At 41.9% G+C, this 15,075-nt stretch overlaps 1 protein-coding gene across 1 annotated transcript; it reads left to right on the top strand.

Moving 5' to 3' along the window:
- The first annotated feature begins 374 nt into the window (after positions 1–374).
- On the top strand, positions 375–13,607 carry slc2a15b (solute carrier family 2 member 15b). The gene is made up of 12 exons (XM_062388063.1): positions 375–484; positions 2,333–2,431; positions 5,386–5,546; positions 5,849–5,973; positions 6,690–6,835; positions 7,413–7,545; positions 7,734–7,921; positions 9,603–9,713; positions 10,222–10,323; positions 10,694–10,769; positions 11,960–12,087; positions 12,778–13,607. Exons 1-12 carry the CDS (start codon positions 440–442, stop codon positions 13,003–13,005), a joined length of 1,542 nt encoding a protein of 513 aa, XP_062244047.1. The 5' UTR covers positions 375–439; the 3' UTR covers positions 13,006–13,607.
- The last annotated feature ends 1,468 nt before the right edge of the window (positions 13,608–15,075 follow it).

Raw genomic sequence — 15,075 nt, 5'->3', positions numbered from 1 at the left:
CAAAAGTGGGTAGAAGGGTTTTCAAAGAGGATTCGTTTTGATCATAAAGTTAATTTTCAAAGTTTTAAGACCCCCGACCACCTCTGTGTGAAGGTGCCCCTGGTTCTGAGCCCCTGACGTGTGCACATCCTACGAACAGCCCTGCACTCAGTCAGTCAAACTGACGTCGAGGGCACGAGACTGACCAGTTGTCTCATGTGACCACTGATGGCGGGGACCACGACGTACGCGCTGGTACTGTCCCACTCCGGTGATTGGAGAGTGGCTGGTTTGATTCCTCCCATCAACACCGACACGCCTCCTCCGGGAGACCAGGAGCGTGTCTGACGGCTACATATCCGGGATCCTGGCTGGAGGAGTTCTGAAAAGTTTTGCAGACGCGCTGCTTCTCATCACCAACGAGCAGATCACACTAGAGAGGGAATTATTGGTGATTTAAATGGCGGAGGAACTGTTACCGGAAAGCGATGCGAAAATGCATGGGGTGAGTGATCAGTGCGCGTGTTGGAAACGACAAGAGAGTTACTGAGGAGGGACTTGTGTGGGATTCACTGATTTGATGATCAACCAACGGTTTTCATTAACATTTTAATCATATTAGAAAAAAACCTGAACAAAAACTGAAATATCAATATACACATTTGATTTGAACCATAATCCAAAAAGTATGGTTTAGATTAGGTGTTGCCTAGCAACCTTTGGCATGGGAAGGTTTACCAGGATGGTCAAAATGTATTTTTTGGTTAAAGAAACAAACAAAAATGACCAAAGACTTTAGTCAAAGTTTACAACATGGCTGCCCAGAGCCTTGACCCAAGTGATCTGGTCTGGCATGTGAAGAGCAGCGCATCTTACAGATAATCAGCCTAATGGGATGGTCACTGGGCAGCATTGTCTGCCATGAGCTATTTTCACGTGTAGCTGTATCACTCTCTCCATTAGGCTAAATTAGGTTTCTTCAAGGCCTCTGTGCTGTCCTTGTTTGGCCAGATCAGAACAGGAACTCTCTGCTCTGACCACACACCAACCTGTGCAAATTATGCAAAAAGCTAATAAGGATCTGTGGGTTTTTCGTTAACCTTCATTCCATCACAGTGCGAGGGGCTCTTGCAGGTGGGGTTAGTTTGTGGTCATTTGTGCTTGCATGCCAGTTTCCTTCATGCACCGTTCAAACGTAAGAACATTTAAAAACACAATGTAATCCTGCTTTTCTTCCACCTTGGAGGTCAGCTTAGCACGGGGGTGTTGGAATCTAGGACGGCAGCCAAGAGGGTAGCACCAGGCCAACACTGATGAAACTACTGTAGACTGACCCCATTACACAGGGTGGGGGGCTCATGTGACTTTGGATAGTCACCCAAAGGTTGTTCACTGGTATGCAGCGGATGGATAACATTTGTGAGCCCCCCCCTTGCCATGTGGAGAACTTAAGTCATCTTTAGTCGTCAGTCGGGTTATTTTCTTGAAGTGCGACGAAAGCTCCAGTTGGGCCTCAGCAGTAAATCGGTATTTGGATTTAACTGACCATGAGCAGAGAACTGTTCAGCTCTTTCAATGTGCTATAAATGTGTTGTGATCAAACAGAGCAGGCTAATGGGATCCGTGTCCAGTTCTGGGTTTGTTTCTCTTTTTCTGATTCAGACACTTGTTGCTCAGTGCTCATACAGACGTGCTGCAAATATCACAGACTCATATGCAGCTTATACCCTTAGTATGAGACCGTTAGATGCACATACAGTCAATAGAAAACAGTAGAAATGGACACAGGATTAAAGTTTAAATCATTAAACTCATCTTTTCAATTCATGAGTATTGAATTGAATTGAATCCTATTCAATTGACCAACTGGTCTGGTCTGGTAAAGCCAGACCAGTTAAAATATACCTAAGAACTTTTAGTTTACAGAATAAACAATGCAGCAAATATTTGCATATATGTAAAAAAAATTCAGGTTGTATGTATTTGGTTGCATTTTCTTCTTTTTAAGTTATTTACCATATATCTGTTATAAGGGGTTTTATGACGATGAGTTTGGATTTATTGTCAATGTTTCTTTTTAATCATGTTCTATATTTGTATGTTTTTCATGTTAATCATATCTTATCGTCATTAGTCCCCAACAATCCATAGCCATCAAGCTCTAGTACTTTGAATTAAGCAATCCAATGACAACATTTTTTAAACACACAATTTAACTTAATACTCAAGTCATCTAGTTGGATTTCATTTTACATTAGATCTCATCAGATTATTCTTGCTTTGCTTTAATAAATTGGCCTCAGGACATTTTTACTCTTTTTCTCACTGGTCTCTCTCCTCCTCTTTTCCCCAGTCTCTCACCAAGTCACTGCTGGCAGTGGCTCTCCTGTCCTCGCTCGGCAGCTCCTTGCTCTATGGCTACAACTTAGCTGTGGTCAACTCTCCTGCACAGGTTTGTGTTATTACAACATCAACAGAGCTTCATCTCTTTAAATAGGCCTATGAACACTGGGGGTAGTAGTGGATGGTGTTCGATACAACAAAGCTTAAAATGAATTTTTCTAAGGTAATGGACACAGAGCTTCCTAAGCGCTGACTGCTGGCCAAACAGTTGACTACTGGATTACTCACTTCAGTTCAGTTGGCTACTTTATTAATTAGACCTACTGTCTATTGGTCTGGAATATGTCCGTACAGAAGAGAAGGAAAAGAAAAGATACGGCTCAAGAGGAAGCTAGAATGACACATAAACGATTGAATTATTCTTAATTACAAAAATTCTGATTTGCAGACATGAGCTAGAATGCACGAGAAGCCTAATTCACTACATGTTTCCAAAGAGGTCAGTATATATGATAGTCGTGATGTTAGGCTCCAGGCGGTAATGTTTTACTGGGGACAGGTCTCTGGACCCCCCCCGGCCGGCTACGTTTTCCAACTGCTACTCCACATCTCCTCTGTGGCTATCCCCAGAGGACCGACTACAAATCAGATATTTTATATCATTGTCATGTGGAGGCATGTGGCCCTGTGTATCAAATTTAGAAGCCACTGTACGCCGCACTGTGTCATCAATGATCTGTCGTTTCTATGATGCACTCTGTTCTGATCCTTCTATGTTGGATTTGTTGCGGTGCGGTGACTAAGCTGTGAACCATTCCTGTTTGGCCATGGACGGCCCTCACATTGAAGCATGGGAGGATGAGGGCCACATTCTGTGTTCAGAGGAGGCACTAATATGAAAAGAGCTGCATCTGCTGCTTCGCTCGTGATTCCTCACTTTCAAGCTTTCCTCATCCCGCACCCTTTTTCTTCACTTTCACTAGAGGAGAAAAGCGTGTCCAGTTGAGAGATAGACTTCCACCAACAAAACTGGGATGACATTGAAAATGATAATTGATAATAAAGTCGTAGTAAATCAAATTAGCTTTTATGTCATTTTGAGAATAAAGTTGCTGTTCAATGTTGCGCACAAACTAGAACTGTGTTAGAACTATGCCCCGAGACACAGCTATAGCTCTTTCCACCTGCCTCTAATCCAAGCTAACCTCTGAACTCCCGCTGTGTATTTAACACACAGATGTACAGTAAGAGGGGTTTCAAGCTTCTCTGAAAACTCTCTGCAAGAAAGCAAAGCAGCATATTTCCCAGGAGGTCAAACCATTCCTAAAGCTAGAAGCTAAGCGCATAGGACAAGCAGCAGCTTTCATGTGGTTCTACCTCTTCCCCCTCTCACGTGCACCATGCAGATTTCTACAACCTGAGAAATTTTTCCTTTTGGAATAAAGAGCTACGACTGAGAAGAGCTTTTCTTCATTCATTCCAAAGTTACAGCTGATACAGTGAGGTGAAACCTTTAACCATGGTCCATGTGACTTCAGTCCCTTTGCTGGAGTCACCACTGTGTGTCATATGACAGTAGTTACACTGGTGGCCTCCAAATTTACATTAGGTTTGGCACACGGTTTTTGATCACGGGAGATCACGGGAGAGGTGATTGTCTGACTTTGTGCGTCGGGGTAATCGATTGCATCTTTTGGTAACATTTGATAAAAAGCCAATGGAAAATCGGCCTCTGTGACAAAAAGGTTCAGGATACTTACACAGTTTGTTCAGCGGGATAATCTTCGCAAATGAACAGCAGCAAAAAACTAATGTGAGGCGATAAACAAACCACGCCGCTGTCACATGACTCCAACATCGCCCCTGCTCAACTTCTAACTTGTAATTTGATTTGACGGTTGCCTCTTCGCCAAAAGCCTGTCCTCTTAGGAGGTTACTCTGATTTTGGAAGCAACAGTCGGTTCTAACCTGAATTCTTTCTTACTGCACTCTTCCAACAGTTCAATTGATAATTCAAAGCTTAAACCAGAGGAGCTTGTTGATAACCTTCAGGGCGAGTCAGATGATCGCATGTGAATTTCCCCTCGTGTTAGTTATGAACCCTTCCCCTGCTTTAGCTATCACATGAGTTAGGTCTCTACTGCAGGTACAGTTAGTTACATCAGTGACGAGCCACTTTTAATGAGTTTTTTCCCGACTGGTGCATCATTTCCACTTCCTCACTGACTTATCATGTGCCTTGAGGACAGGGAATCCAAAATGTGACTGAACAGTACCTATGAGATACTATTTCTACACCGACATTGAGTGACACCACAGTGAATGAACAGAGCAGAACAGGAAAATGTTGTGGCTCCTGCTGTGAAATATCGTTTTAGTATGAGGGAATGGCAACTATTGATGAGTGATTTGTCTTTTTCAGCAGGTATAGGTGGGCAATCCACTCCTTTCCCGTTGCCAGTAGACGAGATTGCATTTCATTTTTCTTTACCCGATATATCATGTTCGACATCATGAATGTGTTATAAACGCTGTTAACATGCAGTGTATGACCTATTTTACAGGGAACGGGAGATCATTGAACTTCCTGTCCGCTGATAAATTAAAAAAATACGTTCATACAGCACATGAAGATTCCTTCATAATCCCAGAGTGCACACACAAAGCTGTTGGCCTGCTCAGCCTGATGTTTTTGCAGGCTGCAGGTTTCTTGATTAAGTGTTGAATATTATTACCTGTATGCTGATTGTGTTTTTGTACTATCTGGCTTCACATCTGCACCATAGACTCTTAATACAAATCACTGTACACAATGTCCAGCACACAAACCATAAAAAGTGATAGTATGTTGTAGAACTGTTTGAGGAAGACAACTACAAAACTGCTGATTAATAATAATCAGTAGAATAATAATTCTGAAGTATTTACACAGGCCAAGAGAACAGAACATTTCAGGCAGGTCGAGAACGGACACTGCACTCGCTGTAATGAATACATGTATCTATTCTCCCGATGGGAAATGTTAAGATGAACTTAATGAATTTTTCTGTTTCTTTCCACCAGTACATCAAAGCCTTCTACAATGAGTCAATCATCGATACCTACGACTGGATTCCAGATGAACAGTTCCTCACTGTACTATACTCCATCACTGTGTCCATCTTTGCTATTGGAGGAATGACGGGGGCCCTGCTTGTGGGCAAACTAGTCACAAAATATGGAAGGTTAGTGTGTGTGTGTGTGTGTGTGTGTGTGTGTGTGTGTGTGTGTGTGTGTGTGTGTGTGTGTGTGTGTGTGTGTGTGTGTGTGTGTGTGTGTGTGTGTGTGTGTGTGTGTGTGTGTGTGTGTGTGTGTGTGTGTGTGTGTGTGTGTGTGTGTGTGTGTGTGGATGATTTTTGGTACTCTGGCTAGTACTCAATGTGTGTCTGTATTTCTGAAATGCCATTATCCTCGTGCATCTGGCAGTTACAAACATCTGATTTATTAAGTTCATTGAGTAAAGAGGGATGACTGTGTGCCCAAACAGGAAAGGGACGCTGGTGAAATCCAGTGTGCTGGTGTTTATAGCAGGAGCTATGATGGGCTTCAGCAGATGGTGCCGGATGCCAGCGATGGTCATCTTTGGTCGCTTCATCATGGGAATACACTCAGGTAGGCCGGTCGGTCATCCTCATAATAAAACAAACTAGAAGCGATTTAAGCAAATTAAAAAACGTTACTTTTTCTTATGTGAGTAGACGCAAAGCCACAATAAGCACATTACTAAAGCTGTTTAGGAGATGCAGGGAATATATTGACATCCTCTGGAGGGGCTGAGTGAAGGAATCGCAAATGTCCTGGAGAGAACCTCCGGACCCCCAACAAGACCCCTTGTAAAAAATCCGATCAAATAGAATGTTTTGAATAGCAGATGTGAGAACACAGTAACAAACCCAAATATTCTCCCCCTTTGTCAGGGCAGAGTACATAAAATCCTGGACTTATTTGTATACATTTTTCATTATGTTTAAGAAGGGGTTAGGATTAGACAGGAATTACAACCAAAAACTATAATCAATATATTTTCTTATTCATAATGCACAAACACAGTATACATCCTCTTGTGATTGTCTTGTGTCACTACACATCACTGAAGTACGTTTCACTAAAAATACTATTTTCATCTATAGTGAAAAATGTATATATTGTACAAATTCTTTGTATTTTTTTAAAACAGTTAGACTTGAATCCTATTTTATTCTATTTCATACTTACTTATTCATACACAAGTTCTCATCTTATCAATTATCGTAGGTAAAAAGTGTTACAGTCGCTCAAAGAAGAAATCACAGCATGAGCTTGTGTGTAATCACACTTTTTGTCGACAGGAATCTCTCTCAGTGTGGTGCCGATGTACCTCGGTGAGATCGCCCCCAAGAACCTGCGAGGCTTCCTGGGCCTCGTTCCCAGCATCCACATCTGTCTCGGCGTCTTCATCGCTCAGGTGCTGGGGCTCCACGAACTGCTGGGAGAGGTAGGAAAGTCCTCCGAGGCCTTTGACCTCTGCTGGTGATTTTCAGGCAGAGACATTAGCTCAGGCAGCTGGTCCCACTGTGTCTTCAGTGTAGACTTGAGCGATTGTGTTCCAGAAGCACATGGGACTTTAAAACACAGAGAAACATCTGATGTGCATTTCTGATGCTTGAATCTTCTCACAGAAGTGGGGCTGAAACTATTAACATTAATGCAACCTCTTCGTATCACTCACTAGCTCAAAAATGTTGTATTATACAATATAAGAAGAAGTTGTTCTGTAGTTATATACAAAAATTGTTTATGTAACAAGTCAAGCTATGCGTCAGGCTTTCCTCACCTGTCATTTAGTTTTTTCTGATTTATGTTGTAGAACATCTGCCTCATCTATAGTATGTCTGATAAACAGCAGTGCCAATTTGTGGAACAGCTCAAATATGAGGAGGACTTTAAAAAATGCTGCCTCTGAATAACTTTCTGACTTTGTGAAGTTTTTTTTAATATGATGATTCTAAGTGGCATAATGTGAGCTGCTGAATGTTACCTTCAGTAATGTGTCGTGCTTTCTCTCCCTACAGGAACAGCACTGGCCTCTGCTCCTGTCCCTGGTGGTGCTACCCACCCTAGTCCAGGTGATGCTGTTGCCATGGTTTCCAGAGAGTCCACGGTACCTGTTGATAGAGAAGGGAAATGTGCACGCCACCATTGCAGGTCAGAAGGCGGAGTCTTCTATCTTTCTTTTTTTATGTTTGATCACATGGAAAAAAGACTTTCAGAATTTGTCTTAACAATGTACGTTTCTTTCTCATTGTTCTTTAAAATTATTCAAAGATCAGAAAGTTACATCTTGTTGTTATTTTTATTGTCACATCTTAAAAGCTTTCTTTTCCTTTCTCCAGCACTAAAGTGGTTCCGTACTAAAGGAAACATCCAGGCCGAGGTTGAGGAGATGCAGGAGGAGCAACGCTCTCTATCGTCCATCCGGACCATCTCTGTCTGGGGCCTGCTCAGGGACCGCTGTGTCCGCTGGCAGGTCATCACCATTATGGTGGTCAACGTCGGCATGCAGCTGTCAGGCATCGACGCGGTGCGTGGAAGAAGCATTGTTGTCTTTTCTGTCTTGGTGTGTCTGCATGTGTGTGTGTGTGCTGTGGATGTGCAGAGACTGTGCAGTTATTATAAGAAAGTGAGAGCTCCTGGAGTCCCCAGCTGTGCTCCTCCCATTTGCATCTCTTCCTGTTCACACATTACAGTCCCACATGCAGCCACTGAGTGACTGAGCAGGGGGGCACAGGACCACGGCTCATTATCTCCTGGTCCTCTCTCTCCAGTGTTACCCCACATAAGAAGGTCCAGCCGCACTCACTCACACACAAAGTCAAACACATCTTTGTACTCATTGCTCCATGTGGATGGAAGCTGTAGGCATGCTGCTCACATGCTAGCATCATTTCCCAGCAGGGCAACACCCTGCCGAGTCCCGCGGTTCTAGATGTTACGCTCAGGAACACGGGACGGCTCCATTCATTAGGTAGGGGCCCATGAGTCCAGGCACTTTGTACAATAGATCTTTTATGATATTTCAACAAAACCTAAAAGTCTGCTTGTTTTTTGCTCAAAACTTTTGGGTATTCATAACTGAACATAATCCAAACCAGCGATCCTGCCAAGAGAGATAACACAACTCTGTCACAAGATATTGTTGGGGGAAAAACATGTGGAGCAGGGCTTATGGCAGAAAATAGGTGAACATGCAAAGGCAAAAATCATGAATTGTAACTGTCATAAGTGATGCTGTGAGTCTTCATTCTGACGCTTACTCACAAGATCAAACAAAGAATTCACAGCTCAGCCTTGGACGCATGGATGGATGGATAAGTTGGTTCAGACGCATTGGGCCTCAAGGTGCCTCCCTCCTTATGTGTAATTGGGAGCCACATGTTGATGTAGACCCACAAGGGGACAAGACCGTCAGCTGGTCTACAAACAGATTATGTTTGGCCCGGGAGAGAATGAATATTGTCAGAAAAACTGGAAGGATGCTTGAAGAAGGAAAACCTCCCTGAAGGCTAACTCCCAATCTCGCCATGTTAGAATAACAGAACCTCCTTGGCAGAGGTAAAAAAAGATTCATACTTTATTTTATAGAGGTTAACGTTTTCAAACAGCAATCGTGATGGTTCCTGTGTTGAGCAGCATCTAATGCTTTTGTGATATAACTGCTCAAAAGTGTGTACAAATGCAAAATTTTCAGTTGATCAGAAACTCAGTATTTAAAATTAGTAATTATTAACTATTATCCTATTAACAGCTTATACTCTTGACCACTCCTGTGTTAAAACTGATACCAACTCATAACTTTTTCTAATTGTCTGTGTATGCATACTCCAGTGCTGCAATGGTGATGAAAAGCTCCGTGTGTGGTTACTAAATCAACGAGACAGCGTTTAACCACACCGATCACGATCTTGTCCACACCTCATCAATGATGGAGGTTGCATCAGCAAAGTGTGATTAATGAGCGTACACAAATTAATTTCTACGGGAGCACTTGTCAGGAGTCCATACTGATGAAGCGCCGTACCTCAAATGCAAAAGTGATGGTCGGCTGATGATCGTGATCACTCACGATAAGAGACACTTTTTGGTTCTTTAAGAAAAGACCAAAAAAAGACAAAGCGTTGATCTCACTGTGTGTGTGTGTGTGTGTGTGAGAGAGAGAGTGTGTGTGTCTTTCATTTTAATAAACATATCTTTTCCAATTTCAGATCTGGTTCTACACAAATGAAATATTCAGTAATGCTGGGATCCCAGAGCCTCATATTCAGTACACCACTGTGGGAACTGGAGCCATTGAGGTCATCTCTGGGGTGCTGGGGGTGAGTGGATGGATACTATGACACTGTAAACACATTAAGATGACATTAACATCATCCATAGATATATTTCATATTCTGCTTAAAAAGCCATTAGTCAATTTACAGATAATGTCCAACAACTTAATAGTTTAAAGTGATTAACAGTTTGTGATTCTTTTCATTGTTATTTTTGCTCTTCTCAATTTTTATTACATTGCGAATTAAATATTTACCTTTAGGTTTTATGGTTGTAGAGTTTTTAAAGTCAAAACAAACCAGTAGACTATGATGAAAATGTTGAAATAGTTTATAAGATGAATCTGTCATGCAGTCTTGAATGATCATATACTTTTGATTTAGTTTTTATTTGGTTATCTATCATTGTTTGTCTTGAAATTACTGTTTCACATCCCTGTATTATCCCTGTAAACATGAAACTTCAACTTTCCCACTGTGTCTAGATTTTTAGATGATGTGTAACGTCAACAGCCAATCACAGCAGCTCCTGCCCCTCTGTCCTTTCTTTCAGTGTTTCACCATCGATCGTGTGGGCAGGAGACCTCTGATGATTGGCGGCTTCCTCTTCATGGGAGTGTGCTGTGCAGGAATCACTGTGTCTGTCCTCCTCCAGGTACAATGTCCCCACATGTCCTGCTACTGTAGGAATATATTATATTAGTCTGCACATGGTCACACAGGGTTAACAGTTCAGTGTTTATTTATGCGGCTAAGGACATTAATGAATTAAGAAAATTTGCATAAACTAAAACATCTTCTTCTTCTTCTTCTTATTTACAACATGAAACCAAACAACACAGTAATTACTATACGTGTGTAATTATGTTTAATTATGAAGTGAATGTCAGGAGCCTCACATGCTACTAATCACGTCTCTCATGTTACGCATAATCAGAATGATTAAATATAGTAAAATGAATAATTATGAAAAACTCAGTTGAACACATGACTTCAACTCGTGACTTCTGTTTGACCAATCACAGACGCAGCTGCCCTTCATGCGCTACGTCAGTGTGGGCTGCGTTGTTGGGATAATCGCTGGCTTCTGCATAGGTCCAGGTAAACACTCCCTCTCTCTCCTCACTTGAAAACTAGTTTCAAACACTCACTTTCAACTTTTCCAGCTCCTCACACGAGCTCTGTGCATTCCTGTGTGCGAGGTAGCACTGCTCTCTGCTGGATGCTCGCACAACAGCAGGCGCCCTCCCTCCCTCTCTCCCTCCCTCCCTCCCTACTCCTCCTCCATTGACTGTGAAGATATATTGTATTTCATTAGTCTTGTAAATGAGGAAATTAGACCTGCCACACCACATCCATTCCCTCCACCATTTGTACTGCGGATAAGTTGAGTGAAGTGAATTAACAGGCGGTAGTTTACAATGTTGGTGCCACGTTGAGCGGACCTGTGAGGATGATGAATTGGGACGAATGCGGTTTACATAGCATCATCCGTCACGTCGGCAAAATCCATACTTCGGAACGCGTACAAGTTTCTCGCGCCGCAATTAGACCTTTAATGGCTCATTGTTCATAAGTTAGCTATGATGAATATGATTGGCTTTGCACAAAATCCCCCCCCCCCCCATACATACCACAGATGTTGACAAATTACGGCCTAGTTATTGGTTTGCTGATATTAAACCTTCCTCCGTGCAATTATCATGCACAGATAATGAGGACGTCATTGGAAAGGCTCATCATTAGAGCTTTTACTAATGTATATTTCTCCGTCGCAGCTTTCACTCCTAACCATGAGGGATTGTGTGTTAAAAGACAAAACTCCAACATATTACACATGTCCGGATGAAGCTTTTCTTTTCCTGGTGGCTCAGAGATGGAGTTTGGCCAACTTGAAAAACATCTTCCTCTCAATCTTTGGTCGTTGAGGAATAATGATCACATAATCAAGTACATGCAGAATAAAGGGAGAGTAATATAATAGCACAGTGGCGCTTGAGGAATGTCTATCATTTCCGTTCATGTTTGGTTTGGTTTGAATGACTGCCAAAGAACAGTCCTGAGTGGGAATATTGATAAACTAATTGATGAAGGAAGACGTTGAAGTTAATTTCACAACACCCAATAGATTCACACAAGTGCACTGAGTGATTAAATGTGATTTGTATTGTGACGGCTTGATGGGATGCCTTGTTAGATCAAACCAACCGACTGTGGAGTGAACCATGATTAGCTCCGATTGTTGCTGTTGTCAAAATGTGAAATGAAATGACTTTGTCTCCCCTGCGAAGCTGGCGTGCCGTTCCTGATCACAGCGGAGCTGTTTAAGCAGTCGCACAGACCGGCTGCCTACACTGTGGCTGGCTGCCTCAACTGGATTTCCAACTTCACCATCGGCTTCGTCTTCCCCTTCCTAGAGGTCAGAGGAAACTTCTTTCTTTTTGCTTCAAAGCGTATGACTGTTGACGTATGATTCGGAAAGGTTTTATTTGTTTGGCATCGTGAGGCGGTGAGTTCATCTTGAATTTGAATCCAGGATCTGTTATGGCTCAGTGTCAGACACACAGCATATGGGCTGTCTGGTTCAGTCGAATAGAGGTGACTCCCAAAACACCAATAAAATTACCAATTAAAACCCCAGCTTTGCTCTCCCTCATTATCCTCGGCATTATGGGCAAACAGATCCGGAGAACAAGAGCCTGAGCTGTGGGAATAGACAATACAAACCCACATACATTCTGGACACAGAGCTTAAAAATATGAGTTTGCTATGAGGCCATGTGGTCTTAAATCTTTCTGTTTTAATTTCACAGACAAAATGTAAAAAAAAAGCTTCAGAGCAGTCAGACGACAATTGTTTCACTTGGAGCTATGCTTGCAGTTTTGTTTGTAGAAATCCAAGAGTATAGCCTGCTTTTCAAGATCTGTTGTCATATTTGGATCAGCTTTTATTCACTTTAATGTCACTGTCTATGGATTCTTTCTTTGCCCACATTTCATGTCTCCTTGCAGTAAGCAGGAGGTGTTTTGAGGTGGAAAGCATTTCCCACTTTTTTAAAAGTATTTTTATTATTTAATGACAGTTGTTCTGCGTGTCCTCCCTCCTCAGGACGCTACAGGTCCTTACTGTTACCTGATCTTCTGCGTGATCTGCCTGGGCGTGGCCCTCTACACCATCTTCATCATTCCCGAGACCAAGAACAAAACCTTTATGGAGATCAGTCAGATGTTCGCTGCAAGGAACAAGATAGATGAAGAGGAGCTGACAGCCAACGGCCATTTGAAAATGGCTATGATGAATGGCTACGGAACCCTCGGCCACCATGACGAAAAATAAGAGCCCATGGAGAAGGAACGTGGAGGTGGACCTTTCAACAAAGGTTTCTTTGATCAGTAAGGCCCAGACAAACATGGAACTGTGGCCACAAGGGGATTTGCTGCTTCATGTGAAACAGCGACCGATGCACACAAACGGAAGCATCATACACAACATCACAACAGCGCTTTGATTAGTGTGATGAGGAAGCATTCCTCGTTTCCCGCAGTGGTTAAAAGGTCACACATTTGCTTCTTGTTGCATTTTTACACTGTTGAGTTCAAAGTGAATGCCTTGACCAAAAACTTGTGCTCATGTTTGTTTTGTATTTTCTTTTCGTCCCTCTGTGATTTTATCTCTTTTTTACATAAGAGAGCTGAATATTGTGACTACTGTAGTAGTCATCTCATATTTCCTGTCCAGACATCGGCATAATGTTGTAAAGCTTGTTAACGAGTTATAATGAATCAATATATCACAACAAAGCAGCTTTACAAGTTTGAGCCATGTACTGTGTAAGTTTCTCTTTTTTTGTCTGTTGCATGTTTCACAAGACCTCTTTGTATAAAATATGGTGGATTGACAATGAGATATATAATTTTAAATTAAGACTATTAAAGATGTACGGATGTTTGAACATGAAAATCTCTATCGTCTTTATCATTCTGCAGAGTTTGGCTGCAAACTGTTTTCCTGACTAACACACAAAATACCAGCACACAGCTTTTCTGAGCTACCACAACAATTTAGTTTCTTCTGGGGCCAATGTTTACTCCACATTCAATTGGCTGTGGTGATGCCAATAACTGGATGTTGCCCCCACACACACACAGAAGCTAAAAATCACAGTCTGGCTTTATTGCCTCTCACCAAAAACAACCATAAACATAACAAAATTGCACACTTACAGCACACATACCCATACATCATGAAGCAAATACCCAAGTAAAACATTTCCCAGCACTGACATTACCGAAGAAAAATAGAGAGGAAACACTGAGCGCCTGAATAAACCCTCCTTTCAAGCTGAAACAAAAAACAAATAAAGGCACAACAGTCTAATAAAGCACACTTTAATCTATAAAGGGTTTTAACGTGATCACTAACAGCTATCTTATTGGTTAACAAATAATATACTTGTAAAGTGCAACGTTTATTTTACCAGGAAACAGCAGGTTAGGAAACAGGTCTCACCACAAGGTCCATTTAATTGCTTTTATGTGTCCTATTACATGACCTTCATCAGTAGATGGAGTTAACGCATTTCTTGATTTAGAACAACAAAAAAAAGAGACACATTAAGTCCCGTCAAGTGAAAATCGAAAAGAGGAGTCAGAACCATGGCTAACTATTCCCACTTTAACACTGCAGTAGAAAAATGCGAGAGCTAAAAACAACGGCTTCGGACATCCAGGGTTGTCATGTCACAAACCTAAGAAACCAATCCTGTCAACTTGTGGGTGGGGTTCAGTAGCTGGAAAACGTCTCCTCAGCTGCAGGTGGCGCTGTGAGGGTGGGTCGACTTCGAACATAGTAGCATCTTCATAGATCCAATAGGAGGAAGGAATGTGGAGAGTTACATTTCAGCCATTTCAGTGCCGTGGAGAGGATGCGTTTCATGACAAACCTTTTTGAGGAACAAACAGGAGTTTCTGGGGGTGTAATAATCTACTGGGGTGGGACTTTAAACATCTACTGCTCTATTTGTTGGTAATTGTAAACGATAAAAAACTCCAGGATGGCTACTAAGTGCACCTGTAGGGTGAGAGGGTTTGCTCAAGATTTACATGTGTTTTATGTTGGTGTAATAATGTAAAAAAAAAAACAGTATGTTTTTACCAAGTATTTATCTATTTTAACCATTAGGGGATGGGCTTATCACTTTTTAATAAGTCGGCAGTGGTTCAGAGATCTGTGGTACTTGATTTGACTCTAGGTAAGTGATTAAATTGTCTTCTTAAGACTTCTCCAGCCTTCATGTGAACTGTTTCATTCTGGGAATGACTGATTGCAAACAGACAACATGTGACCTTTTGAAAGAGAGGAAAACGTCTTTAAATGCCTTTGCACCTCACTTGTAAGAGACAGGAA

This window comes from Platichthys flesus, chromosome 5 (assembly GCF_949316205.1).
Source record: "Platichthys flesus chromosome 5, fPlaFle2.1, whole genome shotgun sequence".
In the NCBI taxonomy this organism is placed as follows: Eukaryota; Metazoa; Chordata; class Actinopteri; order Pleuronectiformes; family Pleuronectidae; genus Platichthys; species Platichthys flesus.
Note: the sequence above shows the minus strand (reverse complement) of the source record. Positions and strands in the feature narration are given on the sequence as shown.

Bases quoted from the DNA above. Each gene is read 5' to 3' on its own strand.
- slc2a15b (XM_062388063.1), top strand. From the start codon at position 440: ATGGCGGAGGAACTGTTACCGGAAAGCGATGCGAAAATGCATGGG. The intron at 5,547-5,848 runs GTTAGTGTGTGT...GTGCCCAAACAG, and splicing joins CTAGTCACAAAATATGGAAG to GAAAGGGACGCTGGTGAAAT. The intron at 12,088-12,777 runs GTCAGAGGAAAC...CTCCCTCCTCAG, and splicing joins TCGTCTTCCCCTTCCTAGAG to GACGCTACAGGTCCTTACTG.